The following is a 27,802-nucleotide window of genomic DNA, read 5'->3' on the forward strand; positions in this document are numbered from 1 at the left end:
CTTCCAATAACAAACTTAGGGGATGACTGAGAATTTATTAAATTCACGCACATAAGGAACTAATCCAATATCTGATACATAGTGGGTACTAAGTAAACATTAGATTTTAAGGATCAGGGTCTCTTCAGTGTTAATGAATTCATACTCTCATTGATAAAATGCATACCACACCCTATTCTGTGCTCAGGAAGACTTACACTGAGGAGCCCACAAAGCTCCTGTTGGAAGATTTGTAGATTACCTTCCCTCAAGACATATCTTGGGAAAATCTTGACGGGTTATTATGAAGCAAAGGGGATTCTGAAGCTAAGCTTCACTTAAATTAAGGAAATGCTAGGGTAGGCTGGTTTCTCTACTGCAGGACTTCCAGAATCCCACAGGATGTGGTACATTATAAATCTCTGAAGTAAACATACTACATGGTGGTTCCCAAACATCTGCAACAGTGCCAGTGGGACTTCTGAAAAGGGATTGCCAGACTTGTTTCGAGGAACACTCTAGGGAACATGATTCAAAGGTCAGTTGTCAGTCCGAGGTAGGAGTCCCTGTGGTGTGGGGTCCTCTGGGCTCAGGGTCTGAGTGTTTAAGTTGTGCCAATAAGCTCTGGAGGAGATTCTAGAACACACAATCTGTAGATAAGCTTTGGGAATTAACTGCCCTAGATCCAGTGCTTTATTACCTTGACTAAATACAATTCAAAAAACATAGGGGACATACCTGGAAAAGCAGGGGTTCATAGAGGCATATTTTGCCATGCTGTGGGGGACATGGGGGATATGGTATTAGGGGACTGAACTCAACCTTGAAGATGCCAGGCACGTACCATTTGAGCTACCTCCCTAGATTCCTACAATTTAACTTTTTAATAAAAGTTTTAGAACTAAAAATAAAAAAGAAACCGATTTATCTAGACCTGGACATAAGTTTAAGATATTTATAACTTAGATTAAGCTATTCACTGCCATCTCAAAGTCAATGTCAAAGGCAAGTAGCAATATTAAACTCTATTTTGGCTTTTTATTTAAAGCTTATGAAGATGACAGATTATGTAAGTCTGATCAATGTCACTCCACCTACTTCAAATAGACATGATGAATTTAAATTAAAGTACAAGAGGTTACAACATTCTCCACAAACAATGTAACATCGCACCTCAGCTACTCTATAGCAACCTCTTGGGCTTCACCATTTCAGTAATTACATGGTATAAATCCTGGGAGAACAAGCAAAATAAGTAGCTTAAGCATTTGTGTATATGTCTAGGGTTCTTTCAGAACATCAGCCTTTAACAAAAATTTCAAGATCAGAGTCAATGCCATTATTCTACTAAATTATTATGACGCAATGCATTATACCTTGTTACTTCATGAGGGAACTGGAGTGATAGCACAGCAGGTAGGGCATTTGCCTTGTACGAGGCTGACCCGGGTTTGATTCCTCTGTCCCTCTCGGAGAGCCCGGCAAGGTACCGAGAGTATCCCACCTGCACAGCAGAGCCTGGCAACCTCCCCGTGGTATATTCAATATGCCAAAAACAGTAACAAGTCTCACAATAGAGACGTTACTGGTGCCCGCTCGAGCAAATTGATGAAAAATGGGACGACAGTGCTATAGACAGTGCTAGACAGTGCTACAGTGCTACTTTTTGAGGAACCTGCTTCCCTCTGGCACTGCATAGAATCAAAAGACATGAAACCTCTAATATGCATTGATAGAAAAGATTTCTGAGGTTTGTCATTAAGTCCTAGGGAAAAGGCATGATTCCCAAAGTGAGTCATTTTGATTGTTTTTTCTCCAAAGTCTAGTCTCGCTGATCCTGAATAAGCATATCCTTCACCGCAGGATCCACCACGGGTGCCCACAGACAATCCTTTATACTAGGGCAGAGTCTGCATCTAAGAGGGGATGTCATGTGTGTCTGTATGTGCACACACACACACACACACACACACTTAAAATGGAGGCTGCAAGGAGGAAAGGGTTAGAGAAAGGGATAAATAGATTGGGTGGTAGGATAGGGAGAAAGGTATCAGATTACTTATCTGCAGGAAGTCAGGAACCAAACTCCTCACCCAAGCAGGACTGGTTACAGTTTCACACAAGAGGGGACTGACTCCCATTTCTAAAAAATCCATTAGTGACCAGATTAAGCACACCCGACACCACTCAACAACACACAGTGATCAGTGGGAGTCTCAGCTGTTTGATCCACAAGGCTGTGCCTCCAGAGTCATGTGGTTCCGTCCCTGATTGTGCTCTTTACTCAGAATTGGGAGTGATGGAGAGCAAGTGAGAGCCAGGGTTGGCCGCCTCCTCAGGATGCCCTCACCTGGAGCCTCCAGCCTCAGCAGCAGTCACCAGGTGCCTGCTAACCACCAAACACATCTTGAATATATTTTTCTAGTTTCTAATTTCACTTAATTGTATGATGAACATAAAGTATTTTCAGATATGTAATAATTTTTATGTTAAAATATTAAAAAAGTCTATCTTATATTTTGTACTGCTTCTTAAGAATTTATCTTCTATTATATCCTATTGAGCAATGTCCTACTTAGCAATGAGGCATGAATACTAAGGGTGTGTGACTAAAAATTAACATTACCTTGACAGATACAAATCAAGTGTTTAGACTTTTGGGTATTGTCCAATGCTAATAAACCAGGATCGATGCTAATAGTTTACTGATATAACAATCAGCAGAGTGAAGAACTAAATTTTCATAGGCCCCTCTAACAGACTGTGTAAGATCTGAGAATGTGGGGTTAGGGCACAAGAAAAATGAATCATTACAGGTCTTCCCTTCTTTTCTTGACATTTGAATACTAAAGAAATGACAGTGAGATGTAGGGGGGAAATATGTAGGTTTGGATTCTAGCTGTGCTACCAGTTGGTTTTGGGAAACCATAAACCTTTATAAACCCCAGTTTGTATAACTTAGAGGCTGTAGTATATGGTCCTTTAAAACCTTTTTTTTCTAAAGCTTTGATATTTTATGATTCTATGATCTTCAAAAAATGATATAGCTAACACCAATGCCATCTGGAGGGGTAAACAGCATAGAATATGCAAATTCCAAGCAAGTGGTGTGTGTGTGTGTGTGTGTGTGTGTGTGTGTGTGTGTGTGTGTGTGTGTGTGTGTGTGTGTGTGTGTGTGTGTGTTGGGAAGGGGGTAGGACGGTAGGACAGGCAATGAGGGAGAACTAAGCAGAGAAAAGTCCGCTTCAGCCAGGTCATGGAGGCAGTGGGCTGCAGATCCCTTCATCACCACTAGGTGGGGTCAGTCCCTCACCCAACAACTAAAATCAAACCACTATTCTAACAACGTGGTTCAAAAACTAAAGTACAAAGAGGAAAATATAGGCTGAATGCTCCAAGATTTGGATCTCAAGGGATATTCAATGATATCATACCACTGGAAAAGAGAACAATAAAAAATAAACAAATGGAACTACATCAAAGAGTTCCTGCATGGCAAAAGAATCACGGGCTGAAACTAAGATAGCCAACTGAACAGGAAAAATATTCATGACCAACACTTCAGATAAAGGCTTGATATCCAGGCTATGGAGAATATTTATAAACATCACAGCAACAACAACAACAACAATAAATACAAAAACCCGATCAAAAAGTTGGGGAGAGGAAATGAACCTTTCAGAGGAAGACAGGCAGAAGGCCAACAGGCACATGAAAAAATGCTCAGCATCCCAGGGCTGGAGTGATAGCACAGCGGGTAGGGCATTTGCCTTGCACTCGGCTGACCCGGGTTCGATTCCCAGCATCCCATATGGTCCCCTGAGCACCACTAAGAGTAATTCCTGAGTGCAGAGCCAGGAGTGACCCCTGAGCATCGCCAGATGTGACCCAAAAAGCAAAAAAAAAAAAAAAAAATGCTCAGCATCCCTTATCATTAGGAAATCCAAATTAAGATGACCATGAGGTGTCATCTCACACCAGTGAGAATGCAACAGGTCAAAATTAGTTGGAACAATCTGTGTTGGTGGGGATGTGGTGAAAAGAACTCTCATCTACTGGTGAGAATGTTCATCCCTTGTGGAAAACAGTATGGAGAGTTCTCAGTAAACTCAGAATTGAGCCATATTACCCAACAATTTCAGTTTTGTGCATCTACTCCCAGGACATAAAACCATACATTCAAAAGGACATTTTAGCATTTGTATAATAGCTAAGATGTGGTATCAATCTAGGTGTCCGAAAACAGACGAATGGGTTATGAAGATATATGTAGTTACAAGGAATGATAAATTCATGCAATTTTCTGCAATCTGGTTGGAAATGGAAGATTGTTGAGTGAAGTAAGCCAGAAGAAGAAAGACAAACACAGGATTATCCTACTCACCTGTGCTATTTAGAATAAAAGGATGAGGGAATGTAAAGTAGTAAAAGGGGATGTCTAATTCACCCTTGAACCCAGAGTATATGGGAGAGAAGAACAGAGCAGAAAATAAATTAAAAGGGGAAGAAAGAAGAAGATAAAGGGCAGTGATGGGGAAGCAGTTAGGGGCCTCAAGTATTTGTTATGTGGGGAGTTCTAATCAGATATAGATCTGAACAGTCAACAACACTGAAAATCTGAGATCAAGTTATAATAACCAAATTTTAAGAAGTGCCTATTTAGGTGTTAGGCTGGGAAAGTGTGAAGAAACTTGGGAACATTGGTGGTGGGATGAGTGCTAGAACATTATGCATCTTGTATCACTGTATCACTTGTCATCCCGCTGCTTATCTATTTGCTCGAGCTGGCGCCAGTAATGTCTCCATTTGTCCCTGTAATGTGCTAGTGTAGCCCAATGGTGTCTGCTCACTCCAGGAACACGGAGAGCCTTAAATTTAAGATTATGCATCTTCCTTTTGGAAAACAATATGGACAATTCTCAAAAAGTTAGAAATTGAGCTTCCATTTGACCCAGCAATACCACTCCTGGGAATATATCCCGGAGAGGCAAAAAGGTATAGTAGAGATGACATCTGCATTTCTATGTTCATTGCCGCACTGTTTACAATAGCCACAATATGGAAAAAACCAGAGTGCCCCAAAACAGATGACTGGCTAAGAAACTCTGGTATATCTACACAGTGGAGTACTGCGTAGCTGTCAGATAACATGAAGTCATGAAATTTGCATATAAGTGGATCAACATGGAAAGTATCATGCTGAGTGAAATGAGTCAGAAAGAAAGAGACAGACATAGAAAGATTTGCACTCATCTGTGGAATATAATATAGCTGAGAGGTACACACTTACAATGTTGCAATTTCTGGCAGATATTTCTCTGGACTTAGTTACTAAAATACTAAAATACAAAAATCCAAAACCATGCAGCTGCTAGTGCGGCCTCTTGACCTCATATCTCTTCATTCTCAGCAATGGAAAACAAATTATCAAATGCTTTCTTTTCAGCAGGTCGACTTTAGGGGGGAGAAACTCCAAATCAATAATAGTGAGTTTTTTGTTGAAATATTGAATGCAATCAAAGTAAAGTGAAAATAAAGCGAAATTTATCAGTTACACATGCATGGCGGGGGGCTGGGGGGGAGGTATACTGTGATTCTTGGTGGTGGAATATGTGCACTGGTGAAGGGATGGGTGTTTGAGCATTGTATAACTGAGGCTTAAACCTGAAAGCTTTGTAACTTTCCACATGGTGATTCAATACAAAAATTAATTAATCAAAAAAGATTATGCATCTTAATATTATGCATTTTAAGTATCTCAAACTCATCTATAACTGTAAAAAAAGGGTACTTTAATTAAAAATTTAAAATCATTTTAGGAAAGAAAAGAAAAATCTACTGCCAGTCAACATTTAAAAAGGATGAAATCCCCAAACATCAAAATGCATTACATAGAGTGAAGATGTCATTTAGCACAGAAGGTAGGGCGTTTGCCTTGCACGTGGTCAACCTGGGTTCGATTCCTCCATCCCTCTTAGAGAGCCCGGCAAGCTACCAACAGTATCCCGCTCACACGGCAGAGCCTGGCAAGCTACCCATGGCATATTTGATATGCCAAAAAAATGTATCAAGTCTCACAATGGAGACATTACTGGTGCCCACTTGAGCAAATTGATGAACAATGGGACAACAGTGTGACAGTGCTATTATATATAATAAGTAAGCATGTGCATATCGGGACTATATAATAGTTCTTTCTGGCTCAAGGTCAAGTGTTTCAAAAGCACACCTGTTGATTCTCCTGCCTTCTGACCTTAGGGCGGAGGCTCCATAGCTCCAGGGTGACAGGTCAGGACATCACTGACTTCCCAACACCCAGGTTTCCTTCTTCTTGTCTGCTGCCTCCACTCCTGCCTCTTCCTACTTGCCCACTTGCCTCTTTCTGCTTCCCTTATCATCCACTCACATCACTGTCTTCTCTCGTGTCTCCCTCCTCTAAATACTTCCCCTATTTACCCACTTTCCTCTCTCACTCTCTTTCATGTTCCTCCACCCTCACCATCTGACTCCATGCATCCCTCCATCCCCCTGCCTCTCTTTCCGGGCTCTCTCACACACAGACATCACAAGACAAAGCCTAAGCGAAGTGCTGGAGGTTGGACCCAGCCCTCCTGGACCAAGCTGAGATTCATCACAAACTCTTCCCAACGCTTCTCTCAAACCTCCATGTTAGACCACCAAATCCCACCCTTGAAATGACTTGGTTCAAACTTTCCCCTATCTGGCTGGCTACAAAATTCCCACTTATTATTGAAAGTCCATCTCAAATGTCCGCTCTTCTATGAAGCCTTTCATGCTGCTCAAACTGCGCTGCTCTTCCTGCCATTGAGCTGCATTTATATCTCACCTCCTCCCTTCTGACTTAGCTACCAACCAATTCCCAGAACGCAGGTGAAGAGACAGGCGTCGAGTCACCAGCGGGTCCCAATTCTAACTCCAAACAGCATGGGGTTGGCCCAAGGAGGAATTCTACAAAGAAGACAGCACTGTGTGCTGGTTCACTATTGGCTGGAGCTTCCTCTCTCCTCCCACCCCTCCTCTGCTTGCACACCAGCCCTGGTCCTAGCCAGCCCTGGTCACCTGGCACCCATGCCAGTGGACACTGATCTAGACAGGGCTCCCAGCTCCACCCCACAAAGCTCAGAACCTGCTGCTGCAGCCTGAGGCCCAGGAACACCATACTGGACAGGCAGCAGGCACAGCCAAATCTCACCACTCTGGCCAGACCTGGGTTCACATGTGAGAAAACAATCTAGCACTGAATATTGGTTCACCACTGGCCCTTCCAACTTTTGTGGAAAACTGACTTCTGACTTCTCCAGGCAATGATTGTGAAAGGATATGGACCATGTGGAAGAAATTGGCCGAAATGTTTCTTCAGATTGTGGTAGGGGTGGGGGTCCACATGGGGTCTGATTAAGTATAAACCAAACCAAGTAGATTGAGCAATCCCACTGGTGGTCTAGAGAGTGGGGTGGGGGAAAAAGTGCTGATTCCACCAGGTTCTGATCCTGAAACCTGATCTTTAAAGCAGTGATGTTGGATGGGGAAGTGGCTCAGTGAAAGGTGAGTGGTGTGGGTTTGATCCCTGGTAACACACACAGACACACGCGGAATTTCACATAGTAGGTGAGTCACTAGCTCCTCTCTAGGTCTCAGTGTCTTCAGATTTTCAAAAATAAAAGACTGAATTGTGACTTAAATAGAATTAGCCATTTGTTCTTCAAATGGTGATTTCAGTCTCTCGGTATGTCTGTTTTTCCATCGGTCTAACCACCCTTGACCCCTCCATCCACTGAACAAACATTTACTGAAGTTTGCTTTGTGCCAAGATCTGGGGTTACAGAGTAAAAAACACAGTCTATTATGGAGTTTCAAAGTTGGCTTAATGTACATTTTATCTCTTGCTTATCAGAGTTAGAAGTACTGTGTTTTCTCATTAATCCAAATTTGAGTAGCACAAATAGAACGCACACATTATGACTACAGTGAAACCTTACTCCCAGATCTCACAGAGAATGAATATTCAGTTAAATTTTGTTTACTCCCTTAAATAGTGGATTAAAAAAATAATGAACAACATTCTAAATATATTACAGAGTTCCTTAAATCAATTCTTTTCATTAAGTACCCCCACCCATCCTGCCTTAAACTGGTTCTAATTTGCTGATACATATTCAGCATAAATTTGGAAATAATAAGATAAAAAGATAGGGATGGAGAGAAGTACTAGAGTTAAGGCACTTGCCTTGCTGCAGCCAATCTTACCTTAATCCCTGCCACCACCAGCCCTTCAAGTATGGCTGGGAGTGACCCAGGGCAGGCAGTAATAGCACTTGAGCACTTCCAGGTCAACCCAGAAACAAAATTCCCTCCTCCCCCGAATTAAACTAAGAAGCTAAAACCTTTAGGCTGGAAAGGGGTTTCTATGAAAAGAACAGATATTTATCTCCATATGGTTGCTTAGAGCTTTATTTTTGTTCCTTCTTTATAAGTTATAAATAGGTAACATTATGAAGCTGCTGGGTAGCTATGTTGTTATTAATTTAATTTACTCATCTACTTATAGAATGTAGCATTCTCTGTGGTTGAATTTGAATTTTTTGAGTATTTAGAAGTATATTTTGTACCCAGTATATTTTTAAAAACTACCCAAAGAACTACCAAACTTCTTATTTTGGTTTACTAGAGTAATCTGGAAGTAGAATAAGACAAATGCTTATGCTAGGTATATAGCTGGTGAATTTTGAAATACATATTCTTTTTCCTCATACACTGATTTGGTATAATCAGGGTTCAGGGAAATGCATATTATGATCTCTTGATTTTGACACGTTCAATTTGGTAGGAACAGAGGTAAAGTGAGACTTGCTAACTAAATATCAGATGATAAACTAGAAAAGTAAATTACTGGTTATCAACTTAATGTCTTCTCAGATATTTTTGGGGAAGCAGGTAATGTGAATTTGGGCTTGAAAGATAGAATTTGAGATACATAGCTTTTTTAGAATCTTATAAAATCCGTTTGAGAACATAATATCACTCTGTCCAGAGATTAACAGAAAGACTAAATGTGATTGAAAAAGGAAGACCAGGAATTTTCATGAAGCATTCCAGAAAGTTAGGAGGTTTTTTTCCCTGCCAGGACTTACTGGTTTGATAACCATACAATATTACTGTGGCACGGAAGCTTCATATTTTAAACACGCTATTTGTTGATATATGAGGGGTTGATCCACAGGAGGGAACCAGAAAGGATGACTCCATCCCCACTACTCATTTAGACCTCTGAGATTCAAACTCTTCTAATACCTAATTCTTACCTGCTTCTTCCTTTTCTTAGCAAAGTGCCACACTTTGGCTAAGAAAAGGAAGAATGGCTCTTTTTCAGAGCGTGGGATATCCAGTATGGTGGCCATGTGCCATCTAGGTTTATTAAGTGAAATAAAGATAAAAATTCAGTTCCCAGGGGTACGAGTCACACTCCAAGTGTCCAATAGCAGTCCTATCTAATGCTGCCTGAAGACAGCCAAGTATAGAACATTTCCTTCCCTGGTGGCTGTTCTGCCTACACTAATGGGTTCTCCAGGAACTTCTGAAGCAGGTAATTTTATCTCCAGCATGACCACCTAATCTAATGGAAATTAAGAACTTGGACTAGCCTGCCCTGTGTCCCTCTGAACCATGCCCTACGGCACTGAGCCTGCCCTGCAGCCAGTTCCTGAGCCAGCACTGGGACTTCATGCTCCTCCTGTTCCCAGTGGCCTGAGATTTCCTCTATTAGTGTTTTGGAAATTCAGTAATTTCCATTAATGTTTACATAATTAATTATTTCAGTGTGCTTGCTGACTCTCTGGTTAACAAAGGAACATTGTTTTGTAGACTATGGAAAGGATTCTTAAGCTGGGAGCTACTCAAATGAATTGTGCTGTTTTAGAGCCCTATGGTCCTATTTATTTCAGCAAAACATAGAGGATTAAATGACTTTATTCCCTACAAGGTGTGAAGAAACGGGTTCTATTAGGTATTTTGGTTATCCGTTTATCTATCTATCTACCTATCAAAGCATCCATCTTTCTTGTTTTGTTTGAGAATGGGAATGACTGGGTAGTAGGATATGGAAGATATACTAAGACTGAAAGAAAATGTGAATGGAATTTGAAACCCAAGGCCCTCAAGATTCAAGGTAGCCTCAGATGAATTCTAATATCAGGTTTTCAGTTTTAGTGAGGAAAAGTTACTTTTATTCCTTTAAATTCTAGCTGTCATTTCGATTAGGCAGGAAGATGCTAGTAGCTGGGCTCTGAGGCAAACTAAAGAGCACTGTAGCTATGTACCTGAACTCACTCTCTCTGAGGAAGTTGGATGGTCACTGAGAAAGAGGTGAATGAGAAAAAACTCTGAGAGCAATTAGCTTATAACACTTGCCAGCCAGTACTTTACCAGATAGGATTTGCCAGTCAGCCTTCTCTACCTGGTAGGAATCCCGTAGTCAGGTAGCTACAGCCCTAAGGGTGTGCCACTGGAACTCCCCCACCAACCTACTTGTTATGGAAATCGTAGATCTCCTGGATGTTGCCAAAGATGATATGTTCTTTATTTAGGATCCCAGGGGGAATCTCTTCCACACCACTGGTCATTTCCCACAGGTAGGTCTGTAAGACAGTAAGTTTTGTCACTGGTGAGTACTACCGCCAGAAACACAGAGAAGGAACAGGCCAGCTTCCAGCCGGAGGGGCAGGACTCAGGCGGGACTCGCACGGTGTGGCAAATAAGGAGCAAGGGAGGAAAGAAAAACTGACCCACTTCAAGTGATCTTGAACTGCTGCGATGTTGCCAGGGAAACAGCACAGGCCCTGTGCTCCTGTTGCTGTTAGTTGTGTATGTGAGTGGGTGTTGGGCAGACAGCAGATTCTCAGACTCAAGTTCACTATGCCATGATTTTTGTTTTGAATCAGATGTCTTCTATCTTTCCTCCCCTTCCCCCTGGAATCTAGTTCCAGCCTGAGAAAAGTTTTCTCTTCAAAAGCACTTTAAACTCCCCTACAAATACTGTTGATTCTGGGAGGAAACTTTGCCCCAGTTGGCTTCTGTTCTTAAGCTAGTGGAGCAGACAGAGCACTGAGTTCCTCTCAAGGACTTGGCTCTGGCAGGAACGTCCTTTTCCCATTCTTCTGAGAACTGAACTGTCAGACTCACCTCTAAGCACTCATGCAAATCTCTTACATAAGCCTTTTCTGTCTGGAGCAGTTCAGCCATAATGAATCTGAAAGGAAACAAAGGAACTTTAGTTGGTTGGAGTTAAATCACCCCTGTGTTTCAAACTTCACTTCCCGCCTCAGCATTCATGACATTCTTTAATATCTCTTTTTCCACCTGATCAACAGCACAGGTCTCCTTCTTTCTCCAAAGCTCCCTGTCTCAAATTACTACCCTTTGACCATCAGTTCTGTCTCTCTTTAACACATTTCTGGCAGTCAGGCCCACATGCCCTCCTCAGCCCAGTCCCACCACTCTGCTCTCAATGCATATATACGTGTAAGCAGAAGGCAGCAACTGCTTCTATTCTACACCACTCGGTAGCTGAGATCTCCACTTCTGACCTCATCCTCGGAGCTCTTCAGTAAAGAAGTGGGCTCTAACCACAACAGCCCACAAGACCATGTTACAAACATGTTTAAGTCAGGAACATATTCCCAAGCCACTACCCCTGAGACTGGAGGTCAGCAAACTGTAAAGAGTCAGGCATGAACTGTTTATTGGTTTGGTCCACAGCACACCAGGCAACTATGCTGTTGCACTGTGAAAGGAGGAATAAATGTTATGTTAGAAAGAAAAGTGTTTGGGTCAGATGCTGGTCAGATTTCCCAGCATCCCATATGGCTCCCCATGTATGCCAGGAGCAATCCCTGAACACAAAAGTAGGAAGAAGCCCTGAACAACACACACACACACACACACACACACTCACTCACACTCACACACACGTGTCTGTGTCCCAACAAAACTTCATATGTGTATAGGGCCTTGCATGTGACTGATCCCATTTCAATCACTTAGCAACACCAGAGCCAGGAGTAACCTGGCTCCTACAAGACAAGAGAACCCCCTACAAGCTCAATGTATATCTTACTGTGTCCATACAAAATAACTAATAGTTAGAAGTAAAATTAAGATGTTAATCAAGACTTTAATTATGTTATTGGACTGAGGAGAAGAAGAACACCCCTAGGTGGTGTTTCTGCCCTTGAGCTACCTGACTGGGTGTAGCAGCTGCCCAGAGTGCGACCGGAATGAGGGGCAGTGTGAGACTAGATTTCAGGCTCAGAGAGACTGGAACAGGCACGGGGGGAGAATGGAATAAATGGTAACTGATGAAGCAACCGGGTTGGCCCTCATTTCCTCCTCTGTCTGCCCCATGGCAACAGGCTGCCCAGGCTGGGTGAGCGGCCTGACCCCAACCTGGGTGGTGAGGGGGAGAGCCATGGGGGCCTTCCCTAGCTGCCCAGAGATTATACAGATGCTCACACCCAGTGAGCAGTGCTGCTGGGGCCTGGTAAATCGCAGGGAATATCAGGGATTCATACAGCGCCACCCTAACCAGTGAACTATCTCCTTTGCCTCTCGATTTTGAACTTTGGGGAATTTTCCTTAAAGCAACACATGTTCCAATTGTAGTCTTCCTATTAAAATTAGCTGATACCGAAAAACCCCTTTATAGGCTGGAGAGATAGTACAGTGGGTAAGGCATTTGTGTTGCACACAGCAGACCTGGGTTCGCTCCTTGACACCCAATATGGTCCCCAGAAGCTGACAGAAGTGATCCCTGAGTGCAAAGCCAGGAATACACCCTGAGCACAGGTGGGTACAGCCTGCAAGCAAACAAAAAGCAAACAAAAAAAATCCTTCAAATCCCCCTGTCGAGGGGCTAAGGATTCACTCTCCTATTAGTGTACTGTGTTATGATTCTGTCATTCACTACAGCAGAGCTTGCTTCTCAGGTCTCTGACTCCTTACTAATATAACAGCAGACCACGCAGAACTGCTGCAAAGAATAAGCAAGTTCATTTAAACTCTGTTTCTAGAACACTGTGTTTGTTGCTCAGTGAACTTGGAAAATGATGACGAAAGGACATAATCTGATGCATGACTTTGATTTTTGGCATTCTACATTCTTCTTGCTTTTTCTTCATCTACTTCCTACAGCTTGCCTGTTATTCTTCATGATTGATCATCACTACCCTATGTTCCATTAAAAAAATTTTTTTTTCAGCCAACCTTTACCCTCCTGAGGTTACTGAGAGTCTCAGAGAGAGTCCAGTAGGAAGATTTGATTGAGTTTGGTCACTTCATTTCCTTCTGTGTTATGAGTTGAATTATATTCCACTCAAAATGTATATATTGAAGTCTGAACCCTGAACCTTAGATTATGGCCTTGTTTGGAAATACTGCCATCATATATGCAGGTAGGTAGTACTAGGGTAAAATGACCCTTACATTCAATGACTGGGCCCTCACATCCAAGCAGACAATACCAGATACCAGGCTTCTCACCTCCCAAAGTATGAAACTTTCCAATTTTTCAGGCTTTGTTAGGGCAGCATAAGCAAATTAAGTATTTCATCCCTAAATAAAATGCCAGCCTCAGCTTCACACAGCAGCTTCTCTGAACCTTTGGTCTGACTTAATTTTCATCAAATGAGCAACATGTCCATAATCTTAGAACAACCTTTCTTGCTTCATAGATCCTCTAGATTACTCAGAAGGATTCTGTTGAACTAGTCAAAATCATCTTCAGACAGTCCTTGCCAGAACACTGGATATGCATGACTTTGTAACACCAACATAAAAGGAGAGTGACCAAGACAATGATTAAAAGTCAGGGGCTGGAGAGAGCACAAAGGGTGGCAGGGCACTTGCCTGGCATGCAGCTAACCCAGGTTTGATCCCCAGAATCCCATATAGTCCCCCGAGCCCACCAGGAGTGATTTCTGAGTGCAGATCCAGGAGTTACTCTGAGCATTGCCAGGTATGGCCCCCAAACAAAAAAAAAAAACAACAGAAAAAAAAACAACAGAAAAATTTGCTGCCCCAGAAAAATGATTGAAAGTTAAACTCTCAGGCTGAGGAGAAACTAGAAGAGTATTGACAGAAAGTAGAAATTAGGAAATAAAAACTAATTTTGGAAGGAGAAAATACTTGGTCTGGTACATGTTAATTTTTTTTTTACTTTTTAACATTAATTATATCTATGTCTGAAAATATCAAGTATCTTGATATTTTATATTTTATAAATATATAAATATATATTTAAAATATATAAAATATTTTATACTTTAATTATATTAGGTACTGGCAATTTAATGAAATAAAGAAATAGTTTTGCTTACTTTGGATACATTCTATGGCAAATAGGTAACTTACTTTTTATCAATTATTTTCTTTTTTGTTTGTTTTCAAATTTTTTATTAGTGAATCACCATGAGGTACAGTTACAGACTTACAAATTTTCATGCTTGTGCTTCAGTCATACAATGCTTGAGTACCCATCCCTCCACCAGTGCCATTCTTTACCACCCATGATCCCAGTATTCCTCCTACCCCCCATTCCAACCCCCTCCACCTCTGTGGCAGGGCATTCCCTTTTGTTCTTTCTCTCCTTTTGGGTGTTGTGGTTTGCAATAGAGGTATTGAGTGGCCATAGTGCTTGACCTATAGTCCACCTTCAGCGCACATCTCTCATCCCCAGCGGGTCTTCAAACCACACTTTACCTGGTGTTCCCTTCTCTATCTGAGCTGCCTTTTCGTCCAGCAGGTACACGTTAAATTTCAAAAATTTAAATATTGTGGTTTTATGATTCAAAAGGTAAGTTTTCTCTAGAAAATTGGTGATATATGAAGAGAACTCAGATGAGTGATTAAAAAGGAGAAACCTAAAACAGTCTTCAGTGGAAAGATCATGTCTGTCATGACGGTCAAGATGTGATCAAGAGGACATATTAAGTTGTCAAAAAGAACATGAGGGCCTAAGAGACAGCAAGTAGGTAAGGCACCTGCCTTGAGTTCAGTTGACCCGGGTTCCATTCTCAATACCACATGTGCTTCCCTAGCGTTGTCAGGAGTGATCCCTGAGCATACAGCTAGGAGTAAACCCATGTCCCTCTAGGAGTGATCCCAAAACAAACAAACAAACAAACAAACAAACAAACAAACAAAGAAAAAAAGGATAGAAAATGGAAAGAAATGAACAGGTGGCAGTGAAAGCAAAGTGAGTCAACACATACTCTTTCTTGCGGGCAGACTTCCGCTTCTCTTCGTTAACTTCGTGGTTGGCATCCCGCAGCTTGACCTCCCTATCCGAAAGGCTTGCTGGGATGATGTCCAGCTCCAGGTCCTTGTTGTCCTACACAGAGATATTACAGAGGTCACCTTGGAAATGCTCGGGGAAGGCAACTCGCCAGAGTTGGGGGAGGTGGTAGGGAAGAAAGTTTGTAAAAAATACAATGAAGAAAGATGAGCGTATGGGGATTCCACAAACTACACCATCCTTCCAGCTCCCCCGCTCCTGACCTCCCACCCCCCCCCCACAACATTCTTCTTCATGGGATAACTCTTTAGTTTCAAAGAAGAAATTTAGAAAAAGTTCAAGTCAATGTTTTCTTCCACAACAAGAAAAGACAATGAATGTGCCTGAAGTAAGTGTCTTACTTCCCCAAGGATTTTGATCCTGATTAAATATAAACACACACACACACACACACACACACACACATTAGTCTAAGACTGGATCTTCATCTTTAAAATATATATGAAAAAGAAACACATAAAGGTATAAGAAAGCTTTCAAGGAAAGTTAATAGAAGCAAATATTTTTAGTTAAAGAAGAAATTTCCCTTGGTCATGGAAAGCTACACAATAGAATAATTACTGTATCTCTTAATTTTCTCATTTCTGTTCATTTAAAGCACTTTTTAGTATTTAGATATGATAGAAATCGCTAGAAAATAATTTTACATTGAAGTCAGACATAAACATCACTGTCCCCATTTTAATGATTTGACTGCCTCACTCTACTTTCTCTGCTGCAGAACATGAGCCTAGAATTAGAATTCTCAGGCTTAAATTGCCAGGCTGCATTTATCTCTTAATTTGTAGGTTACTGACCCCTATTATAAAGAAGTCAGTCTTTCCTTGATTCACAGCAAATAGTAACTTTTCAGTTGAAATGTCAAAGAGACTTTACACAAATTGCATCCCTTTTTCTTGAACAAGAACTTGAATAAATATGGGGGACTCTAATCATTTGCTGATTAACGTAATTGGGTGGAAGATGGTTCTGTTCAAGCCAAGGATAAGAGGTTATAGTATTCAAAGTCAACCAGTAATTCTACACAGAGAAAAACTCTGTTCTGTATCTACAGACCAACCCCGTGGCTAGCCAATTTTGTATTATTTATAGCTCTAGTCCTGGAGGCCTGGAGGTGAACAGCTCAGCAAGGCATACTCCTTTCTATAGAAAATGACAAGAGGCAATTGTTCTGGGACTCAGCTCAGGACTGTTCTGACAGCCCTGCTCCTGCCAAGGTGTTGAAGGCAGTGCTGCCAACAGGGTGAGAAACGAGGCGACTAACCCTCCACCTACCTCTGTGCTGACTCCCAGGGCTTTCTCCAGGGAATACCGGTACTTCCCCATCCTCAAGGAGAAGTCTCTGTAATGCTTGTCCACAGTGGTCACCCATTTCCTGATCTCTGTGGCGTGAATATGTCCCTTCTCCACAAAGCTGTCTGCCAGCTGAATCAAGAGCTTCACCTTCTCCTTTGTTTGCTGCCCCAAAGGATAGTTTTGGTTACTGGGTTGCACTTAGTCTCCATCCGTCTTTCACTTTGTACCTTCTTCTCCCCTTCATGAAACCATTGACACCCTGGAGCCAAGCTGTGCGGTTTTATATCCCAGCACTGTCTCAGATTTGCTGGGACACCCTGAACAGACACTTTAGTCCTCTGGGCCTCACCACTTTCTTCTTGAAATAAGGATCCCCAGAGAACTTTGCACCTCCACCACAGGGTGGCTGTGAGCATGGCATGAGATGGCAGTAGAATGCTCAGAACTCTGCTGTGCTCAGAATTGCTCCAGGAGGGCTCAGGAAGCAATGAATGTTCCAATTATCGACAGAGGAATAAGATGCTAATGCAGCACTGAATCAGTTTACAGACTATACATTCTCAGAAGGCAGGTGAAAGGATGAAGTGTGGGACTCTTTGAACCACATGAAGAGAACTGAGGTTTTAAGAAAATTAGGGCCGAACCAAGTTAGCAACCCCAGTAAGCAACAGAATCTGTCTGCCTCTGGTCCTTAATTCCTGGTTTTCTCTTTTCACTGTACCTGCCTGAAGCAGGCTTCCTAAATATTGAGTAGGGCAGCATATGCCAGGATGTAAAGAAATCATACTAGACTTAAGGGTGAACTCTGTTCTTCTCACTACCAGGATAGTGTCTGTAGTGTTTGTCTGAGAGAAAAGAGTTTACAGAGAGCCTAAGAGAACATGAAATCATACTTTGCTATAAGACAGATAGAACTGGAGGGTCCTCTGCTAAATAAATCAGAAGACAAATACCAGATAATCTCATTCAAACGTGGTGTTTAAAGAAATAAAGTAAGGAAGAAACAATGTTCAATAAAAATAAGCCCTTAAACTCTCACCAAAGAGCCGAAGTTCCCTACCAAGGTGGTTGTGAGGAGAAGAAAATGGGCTGAAAGGGCTCAGTAGACAGTGGTAGAAAGATATTGGCATTTGGGAAGTGGTAGTGTCATACTGTTGTGTCTTTCAAACATAAACATTTCCACTCCTGTATATCAATGTTACCTCAATAAAACTACTACAAAAGGATATGTGAAGAACTGTGACATGTTAAGTTAATTTCATTTCCAGCAAGAGTCCATTCAATACATACTCTCTACAGCATTGTTTAGAGGACTGGGAAACTGACTCAGGATAAACAGAAGTAAAAAAAACCAATCCCCTTAACTTCCCCTACACAGAGTCAGTTAATCATCTGTCTGGGGGTGGGACAGGATTTTCGAAGACAGTAGTTTAATAACTCAGAGCACTGTGCAAATGAATGTCAAAGTGAGAAGTATATATAGTTAGTAATGCAGGGATTTTAAAGAAGAAATAACAAAGAGGGTGGCAGAGGCAGGGGAGGTGTGGGGGAGTCTGAACATCTTTCATCTTAGGATACTTTGCTCCTTAAGTTGAGGCTTAGAAACTCTAAAATCTATCAAGAAAAAGTCTGATATACTTTGCTCAAAGTAAAAAGAGTTAAGTAATATTATCAGGCGTAAATTATCTTTTGGACTGGAGGAAATTAAGTTTGATATTTGAACCAGGCTATGATCTAAATAATGTAGGGAAACCAAGGCAGGAGATTACAGGAACAACCGCAAGAAGCATAAGTGCCTTTCTTTATTCCACCAACTTCCCCTCCCTTTCTTTCCGAGTCTTATTTACAGTCCTTCCCAACAGAGTCTGGCTGCTCAGACCCGGCAGCAGAGAGGGGTACATGACCTGTCCCACAGCAGAGTGGGGTGGGGACCAGGTTCCACGCTCCAGCTTCCCTCACCACATTCATCTGTCTCAGGACAGAATAGTGGGCTGGTACCAAGGATCGTGAGACAAGGCTCCACAAAGCTTTGTTTTCCAGGAAGGAAGGTGGCGTGAGGATACTTAGAGACATCTCTTAGGAAGAAGAGAGGTGCTGCCAGAGAGGCAGGCTGGGGTGGAGGTGGCTTGAAGGGGTGGGCGGGAAACCGGGGACACTGGTGCTGAGAAATGACACAAATGATGGAGGAATGGGAGTTCGAACATGGTATGACTGAAACACAATCATGAACAATTTTCATGGTGATTCAAAAAAAAACAAACAAAAATCTCTTAGCCATGAAAAGATAAAGAGTAACTGCCTTGTTAACGATTCAAGAAAATGTGCTGGTACCAAAGAACTTCTTTCTTATATTTAGGGTATTTTCTTTCCCCCTAGGTTAGCTATTAAGCAGATTAACCTTTGCAACTACAATAAAGAAATCAATTTTTTTTGCGAAATTTGCATTTATTTCGTGAAAATTTTGGAAAATTTTGGAAATGCAAATTATTCTCTGGTGTTGGTCAGGAGACCAGCATGAGAGGGGCTCTTACAGGCAGCAGTGTTATTGGAGGAAATTATATCTTGAAACATCAAAACTGCAATTCATTTATCAAGGAGAATGGTGATGAGTATTCTCTGTTTGTGTGGAACTGGGGCTTGAGGTATATAGATGGAAAGTAAAATGAGCAGTGCAGACAAACCATTCCCAGGTAGTGTCACCTCACTGTGTGATGCCCCTGTCCCCACTGCTGTGTGTGGGCCTGAGATGCCAGCCTGCTGTGACAGGCGGCTTCTGCTCAGCCTGCTTCCTGCCCAATGGCTCCCTTTCATTTCCTCTCCTCCCCCATGATGGGGTCACCTTCATGGCATCCTTGAAGCCCCCCAGAATTGCCCCTATTTGAGCAGGCATCGCTGACTGTGGTCACTGAGTGACTGACCACACCTCTCACAGTGCACTCCATCTTACTCATGTGCAGTTCTGAGTTATAGACAACTGCAAGTGCATCACAAATGTCGAGTCAGCAAATGAACAGTTCGGGAGGTGAGGAAATCTACAAAGCAAGAGTTGAGGGCTTATGCCGGAATATGATCAGATGAAAGCTTTAACCCGTGAACTGGACTCACCTTGTTATGGTCCCTGCTGAGAATGGACTGAAAGGATACTTTACACAGAAGGGGTGGAGAAGGCACCCTGCGACCTACCACAGGCTGACCCCTGCTGATGAAACAGAAGGCAAAACCTTATGCTGCCAGGGCAGACTTGTCAACAGTCCCAGAAATGTGCAGAGGGTCACTTCTGAGTTGTCTGTCCTGGCTTAAAAGCTCTGTCTAAACAGGGATGTGGCAACACATTGGGGTCTGAACTGCAGGGGTGAGGAACTGGGTAGCCAATTGCAGAAAAGAGGGAGAAGGAGAGAAAAGTGAACCACAGTGATGGTGGCAATCTACCTGTTACCCTGAGATAATACAACCAGCTAAGGCAGCTACACCCCAGTTTTCACCACCAGACTGAGGCTGTGCATTTCTCTCCGTGTCTCACCCCCTCAGGCGGGCTGATTCTACTTTTCCCAGGCTCCTGGGAGACAAGGTCCAGCCACACAGCACCTACCTTCTTTTCTTCTACATCTGCTCAGATGATATCCTTTTTTCTTTGTATCTTAAGCCAGTTTGAAACTCAGATACTGGCTCCCAAGGAGCACACATTTGGGAGAAAGCTGGGGTCAGACTACAGAGACCAGATTCAGATGTACGGATATGGTACTCTGGAAAAAGGGGACTTTCAGGGATGATAAAACATTTGGACCTGAAAATTTGAGGTTGACAGTTTGTTTCAGTTTCATTTGGCCCCAAATATTGTTTTGTCCTTCCCATTTGGAATTCTATCTTACATACTGGAAGATGGATAAACATGAGGAGCCTATGTTCTCCCTGGAACACATTACCTCTCTTGTTTCTGCTTCTCTGCTTGCTTATTACCATTCTGGAGAAGCAAGTTTTCTCTCCTGAATGCATTTTCCCTCTTCCCTCTCACATCTTTCTAAGCACATCTCATCCAATAAAAACTACCTTGCTTCACTAAAAAAGGGGGGAAGAGCATGGTAGTTCAAACTGTCCTGTTTTCATTCTTTTCCTCCTTGCTCTCTCCACTCTTTCTTTAATCAGTATTGTACTCTATATTCCTCTAGGCAGTGAACCTTCTCTGCATAAAGTTTATGTCCCTTTGATATTGTCAGTACATTTGTAAGTCTTTAAAATTTCATCTTATTTTTCTCCTTCTTGCCACACCCAATGGTGTCAGGAGTCACTCCTGACTTTGCATTCTGCTGTAGTGGGGCCTGGGGACCCATATGAGGCACAGGGGGCTGACCTGGGTTGGCCATGGGCAAGGCAAGTAGTCTACCCTCTGCACTAATTCTCTGACCATGGTATTATTCTTTGAATCTCATATTTTTTTAATTTGCCTTTTATTATTGTTATTACTCATTAATTTCTTGATATACTATATAGATAATGAGTTTCCCTGGAGGGTAAGCAGTTTCCTTGACACATATCCTCCATTTATTCTACAGAGAATTTGTCATGCTGGCGAGCTGGCATGAAGGGCTGTCTTTTACATGGGAGATGTGAGCTTGGTTCCTCACCACATGGTTCCCTGAGCACCTCTGGGGATGACCTCCGCCATAAGCAGGTGCAGAGTACCAGAGGGTCTGACAACCCCCTGCCCTAAATTTGCCATAATATATATGAAACAAAACCTTTCATGTGAGCTCTATTTCTCTTGAGTCTCAGGACGGAATTATACGCACTTTCAATTATTTTTTCTTTTTGGTTTTGGGGCCACACCTGGTGTTTATCCTGGCACTGGGGGTGCCAGGGCGAATACCCGGTGAACAACCTTTGTCAATTCAGTATGTTGTCACTGTCCCTAAGGGCTCACTCCTAGTGGTGCTCAGGGGACCAGATGGGGTGCTGGGATCAAATCTTGGTTGGTCACAAGCAAGGGAAGCAACCTGCCCACTGTACTATCATTCCAATCCTGCCCATCTTTTATGCCAACTATTTAGACGGTTTTTCCCTCCCATTTAATGTGCCTATCTGATAAGCCCCGTATTTCTTTCCCTTACTATCTGAATTCTAAGATGGAATTTGGATTATTTAAGACTCCAGTCACTTTTATTATCACTTAATTCCCCTTCATGTAGAGAAGAATTAAGTCCGATATCACATAGCTTATTTAGCTTAGAGATAAGAATGCCAATTTTAAAAATAAATGTTTTCTCAGGCTAGAGATATAGTACAGGGTAAAGTGCTTGCTTTGCACATGGCTAATACTGGTTTGATTCCCTGCACCACATATGGTAACCAGAGTACCACCAGGTGTGATCCCTGAGCAAGCCAGGAGTGCGCCTGGAGTAATCCGGGATTAAAATTGGCAATAACTCATACATTTATGAACTGATAAATGGATAAACAAAATATGTCATGGTCCAACAATGTATTTAGTTTTAAAAGAGATTAAATAATGACAACATGGGTCAATCTTGAAATTATTTCACAGAGAAAGCAGACACAACACTCATGGTATAGGATTTCACTTATATGAAATGTCAAGACTAAGCAAATCCAGAGAGCAGTGGAGTGAGGGAGGTGACGTCCAGTGGCTGCTCGAGGCAATGCAGTTTCTTTGGGGGGGGGGCAGGGAAACATCCTGATAGCACATTTGTGAACACACTGAAACAAAAAATACTGAATTGCAAAACAAAAAAATAAAAACAAAAATTTTTTAATATTAAGAAAAACAAAAGGATGGCGTGGAATAGGCGCCAGAATTATAGCACAGTGGGTAGGGCGTTTGCCTTGCACACGGCTGACCTGGGCTTGATTTCTCTGCCCCTCTTGGAGAACTGGCAAGCTACCAAGAGTATCTTGTCCACATGGCAGAGCCTGGCAAACTACCTGTGGCATACTGCCAAAAGCAGTCAAGAAGTCTCACAATTGAGACATTACTGGTGCCTGCTTGAGAAAATCAATGAGAATGGGATGGCATTAATGACAGTGATACAGTGAAAAAAAAAGATATTTTCCAGATGTTAAGATGATTAAGTTTTCCTACCAATATAGGCCTAGACCCTTATAAATTTTGAAACCCTCAGGAGGGAAAGCCTATATATTATTTGAATTATACATAGCGTCACTTGTATCACTTGTAGTCCCGTTGATCTTTGATTTGCTTGAGCAGGTACCAGTAACATCTCTATTTGTCCCTGTCACGTGTTTGTGCAGCCCAATGATATCTGCTTGCTCCAGGAATAGGAAGAGCCTCAAATCGTTCATTCAGGGATTTGACGAAGAAATCTGACCATCTAGTTGGTGGGCGGCCACGAGGTCTTCTGACGTCCCGTGGAATCCAGTCCATACAGCTCTAGTCCAGCGATAGTCTCTGAATCACATTATATGACTGGCCCATCTGATTTTTGATGCCTTGGCAAACTAGACAGCATCCCTGATTTTTGACCATTGATGGAGGTCAGAACTCCATATTCCTTCTCTCACTTGAGTGAGACATGATATTCCCAGCATAGCTCTTTCGATTCCTCTTTGGGATACCCTAATAGCATTCTCATCCTGTTTGCGCAGGGCCCAGGTCTCTGAGGCATATGTTAGTGCAGGAAGAATGGTGGAATCGAAAAGATGTGCCCGGAGTGGGAGGTTCTTCGTTCTCTTAACCACTTCTTTGACACTCTTGAATGCATTCCACGCTGCTCTCTTCCTCCTGCGCAGTTCTGGCACCAAGTCGTTCCTCATGTTGATTTCTTGACCCGGGTACACATAGCTGCTGCATTTGGAGATGTTCATTCCATTGAGAGCAAATGGAACTTCAGGGACCAGTTTGTTTTTCATGAACATTGTCTTGTTGAGATTCAGCTGCAATCCGACCTTTCCACACTCCTGGTTGAAGTCGGCCAGCATTTGTGCCGCTTGGCTAATATTTGGTGTTATGAGAATGATGTCATCAGCGAAGTGGAGGTGGTGTAATTGTCGACCATCTATCTTCACTCCCATTCCTTCCCATTCCAGTTGTTGCATGATGTTCTCGAGGGCGGCACTGAAGACTTTCAGTGAAATGGTATTACCCTGCCGCACCCCTCTCTTTACATCAATGATCACTTCCTTGTAGAACGGTGAGATTCTGGTGGTGAATTCACAATACAGCTCGAGGAAGATTTTGATATACTGAGTTTGAATGCCCTGTTTGGCCAGGGCTTCCATGACCGCCTCAGTCTCGACAGAATCGAAGGCCTTCTTTAAGTCGATGAACATTAGACAGAGCACTATCTTGAACTCTTGCAAAACTTCATGAGTTTGGTCACTGTGTGGATATGGTCTATTGTGCTGAATCCTCTTCGGAACCTGGCTTGCTCACATGGTTGTCCTTCATCTAGTGTTCTGCCTATTCTATTCAGGATGACATGAGTGAACAACTTGCAGACAACAGACAGCAGGCAGATTGGGGGATAGTTGCCCATGTCCTGGATGTCTCCCTTCTTGTACAACAGAACGGTCCTACTGGTTTTCCACTGAGATGGAACCTTGCATTCAGACAGGTAGTGTATGAATAGTCAAGCCAGTGTACTTATGAGTACTGGCGGCAGATTCTTCAGGTGTTCAGATCTGACCTTGTCCAGACCAAGTACTGTAAGTGTCTTTACCAACGAAATGGCGTGTCAGATTTCAGAAGGGAGAATGTTGGGAACAACATATCCATCCTGTGGAATTTGGTATGTGGGCAGGTGGACATGGCTGTCAAAAAGATCCGAGAGAAAGTCATGAATAATCCTCTTCATTGCCTTTCTGGAAGATGTGATAGATCCATCGGGACGTCGGAGGGGAGTCGTCTTGGTCTTGTAGTTGGCGAAAGACAGGCAAGCATTGTGAATACTTTTCCCGGCTTCTGCTGCACTGGCCAACACTGCTGCTCTTCTCTCTTTGAGGTCTTCCTTTATCGCATCTCTGCACAGCTTTGTGAGCTCGGACATTAGCTTGTGGTTGCCTGAGGCTCGCGCCAAACCACGTTGACGAGTTTCCAAAGACAGGCATCTGTTTGTGGCTTTCTCACTCTTGGCATTCTTCACACAGATTGGAGGTGCTGAACCAGTAGATCGTATTCCTCGTCGATGTTGTCAAGGACGGCATCTTCCCACATTGCTGCAGTAGTGCCAAAGAGTTCCCAGTTGCTGGTCAATCTGGGAGTTGCCTTCTTAGACTTAAATTTTGCAGACTTTTCTCCATGCTCTGTGAAGTAGAATTTTGCATGAAGGAGACAGTGGTCCAATCCCGTTTGGAATTTTGGGACAACAGCGACATCGGTCAGGCAAAACCTTCTATTGAATATGATGTGGTCAATTTCATTGTGAAACTGTGTCCACCGGGAGACTCCCATGTCCAGCATTTAGACTCGGCCTTCTGGGACTGTGAGTTACCCTGGATGGTCTTGGTCGACATGATGAATTCAGACAGTCTCTCACCCTGATCGTTCCATTCTAGGCCATGTGTCCCAATGTGGAGTTCTTCGGGCGACCTTCTCGGACCTATCTTGGCATTAAAATCACCAACATTGATCTTGTAGAATGTGTGGTCTTCTTTATAGAACTTCTCCAGTTCCATGTAGAACCTCTCAATTTCTTCTTCATCGTAGTTGGAAGTTCTATCTTTCAACGAAGATAGAAAGTGCAAGCAGTGAGCCACATCTATTCAAATGTAATCGTCCAATTCGGGTTGTTAGGCACTCGAATGAATCGATGCTCATGGCCAAGTTCGTGTTGACAAGGACACCAATGCCACCAACGCCTCTGTTGTCGCATGTTCCGAGGAATAATTCTTCTTCAGTGTTGAAAATGGCGTGATGTGATTGATGTCTCCTTGTTTCAGTCAGACCAATGATGTCGTACTTGATCTTCTGTGCTTGTACCATCAGGTCCTCGATGGATGCTTCTGGTGCCAGTGTCCGTGCATTGAAAGTACAGACAATCATTTTAGTCTTTCTTTGTTTTGGCAGTCTAGCTCGTCCCTGAGATTTTTTCAGCCTCTCCTTGCTCATCTTTCTTAACGCTGCCGTATTGGGGGCTCTTTCGGTGATAGGTGAATGAGGCCAATTGTTGCTACTGTTGTTGGCATATTGAATATGCCATGGGTAGCTTGCTAGGCCCTGCCCTGTGGGCGGGATACTCTCGGTATCATGCAGTTAGGAATGCAAACCAGGGCTCCTGCATGCAATGCTCCACCGTATCACGACATCTTTGTGGCCTTCTTTATCTTTACTCTGACATTGTGAGTTCCCTTCACTAGAGAAAGTACTTATTTTTATTTAAGTGGTTTCTTCTACTTGATCTGCTTCTTTGGGTCAGAATAAAATAATTAAATACTCCCCATTTCTCTATTCAATCATGAGATCCACCATATTTACTCTCTGGGGCTTGAGGTCAATTTGGTTCCTATTTAAAATCTATTTTGTGGGTTATAAAGATTAAAACCAAAGATTGGTTAAATAGTCTGCATCTGATAAATTGGACAAGGGTGGGTTGGAGGGTATTGCCTTTCTTTGGAAGCTCCTTAACTGGATTTGTTAACCTGTAGAAATGCTAACAAAAGATAGTCGGAAACTTTAAACACAATAGATTGGAGAATAAAATCGCATTAACTGATGTTGTTGAGAGAACATAGAAGAGCCAGAAATGTGGTTCAGTGTTCAGTGGAATTTCCTGCATGTGTGACGTCCTAGTCTGACCCTGACACCATGAAGACAAGAACAAGAGAACATAGAAAACCCTAATAAAAGAATCATATTAATTACACAACTAGGGGAGGGGTGATGAAATATATCCTAATATATCCTAATCTTTCCCCCCAATGTTGTGATCTCCCTTTAAGAACCAAGTAAGTGAATTGCGGTGACCCTCACTGTTCAGATGAGAGAACACTTCACAGAGAGAACAGGAAAACGGAGGATTGGACAGTCCATGTCAGGTGTTCTACAGATTACACAGATAACTAGGGCTGCAATTTAGGGACAAACCACATTAGTTCTTAAATGTAGGCAGGGTTCGAGAGGAAGGGCTGCTGGAGGGGAAAGGTGGGTTTCTCAAACTTAAGGGGAGGGACAGATTCTAGGCAGAAAATAAAGACGAAAGTCTATAGGCAAGAAAGTACTTGATGCTTTTCTCAGAAGGTAAGAAAATAAGTCCATTCAAGTGAAACATAAAATTTGCATAAATGAATAACTGAATACCAAGCTGGAGCAGGAAGGTGACAGTGCAGAAGTTGTTGCGCATTAGCCTGAAGGCACTAAAGAATCATTAAAGTTTTTGAGCATGGTGAAAATGAGATCAAAGTAGAATATTAAAGATGAAAAGCAATGAAGAACAGGATGAGTTGAAAGAAGGAAAGGTCAAATGCAGAAGCCCAATTAGGAAGCTCTAAAGCTTAGGGTGGTGATAATGGAGAGGAAGAAAAGAGCAGGAAGATGACTATACAGAAATTATGAATTAAACTGACTAAATAATTCTCTACATTTTATATTTGGCTACCGACTCTGATCCTAAGAAGTTCTGGGTAATTCATGCTATGTGAGTAGGAGCACTAGAAAATCGGATACTATTCACTCTGTGAATGGTTCGTTATTGACAGTATTTAAAGAGGTACAAATAAATGAAATGGGGGCAATTCAAAAGTCATTTTCATTTGGGTATAAAAAGGGTTTTTTTTGCATCTGCCACCATCCTAATGCTATTTGCTTCAACCCAAAGTGAAATGAGTCTCTTGTCTGACTGCAGTTTTTCACATTGAGTGAAAAGGCTTGGAGCTCAGAGGGATTCAGGGGAAGGTTCCCTACTGTCAAGAGTTCCTAGTGTTGGATTCATAAAGCACAAACTTACTTTAGAAGTCTTGGCTCAGGAATCAGGACTTAATTTGCCCCAGGAAGCTAGAGAAACATTCACCAAAGTGTCAGAAGACTCTCTGGAGAGGATCTGTTTCCCCACTGAATCTCCCCCATAACGGCAGCTCTCAGCCCGGGAAGAGTATCTGCCCTGAGGAAGTGATGCCAAGGAGGATTCCTCCACAGCAAGGCACCAGGATGAGGGATGACTACACTACAATGAGGGAGCCAAAACAGATGGGATT

General features: G+C 42.5%; 1 protein-coding gene across 25 annotated transcripts in view; it reads right to left on the bottom strand.

Annotated features, from left to right (window-relative positions):
• KALRN (kalirin RhoGEF kinase) overlaps nucleotides 1-27,802 on the bottom strand; it is an 809,955-nt gene that overhangs the window by 274,307 nt on the left and 507,846 nt on the right. For all 25 annotated transcript variants that reach the window (XM_055128078.1, XM_055128085.1, XM_055128081.1 and 22 more), the window contains exons 22-25: nucleotides 16,622-16,804; nucleotides 15,264-15,382; nucleotides 11,179-11,245; nucleotides 10,525-10,634 (exon numbers count right to left, since the gene is read on the bottom strand). In XM_055128078.1, the coding sequence (XP_054984053.1) occupies nucleotides 10,525-10,634; nucleotides 11,179-11,245; nucleotides 15,264-15,382; nucleotides 16,622-16,804 (479 nt within the window). The remainder of the gene's footprint in view (nucleotides 1-10,524; nucleotides 10,635-11,178; nucleotides 11,246-15,263; nucleotides 15,383-16,621; nucleotides 16,805-27,802) is intronic.

This window comes from Sorex araneus, chromosome 2 (genome assembly GCF_027595985.1).
Source record: "Sorex araneus isolate mSorAra2 chromosome 2, mSorAra2.pri, whole genome shotgun sequence".
NCBI classification, from domain to species: Eukaryota; Metazoa; Chordata; class Mammalia; order Eulipotyphla; family Soricidae; genus Sorex; species Sorex araneus.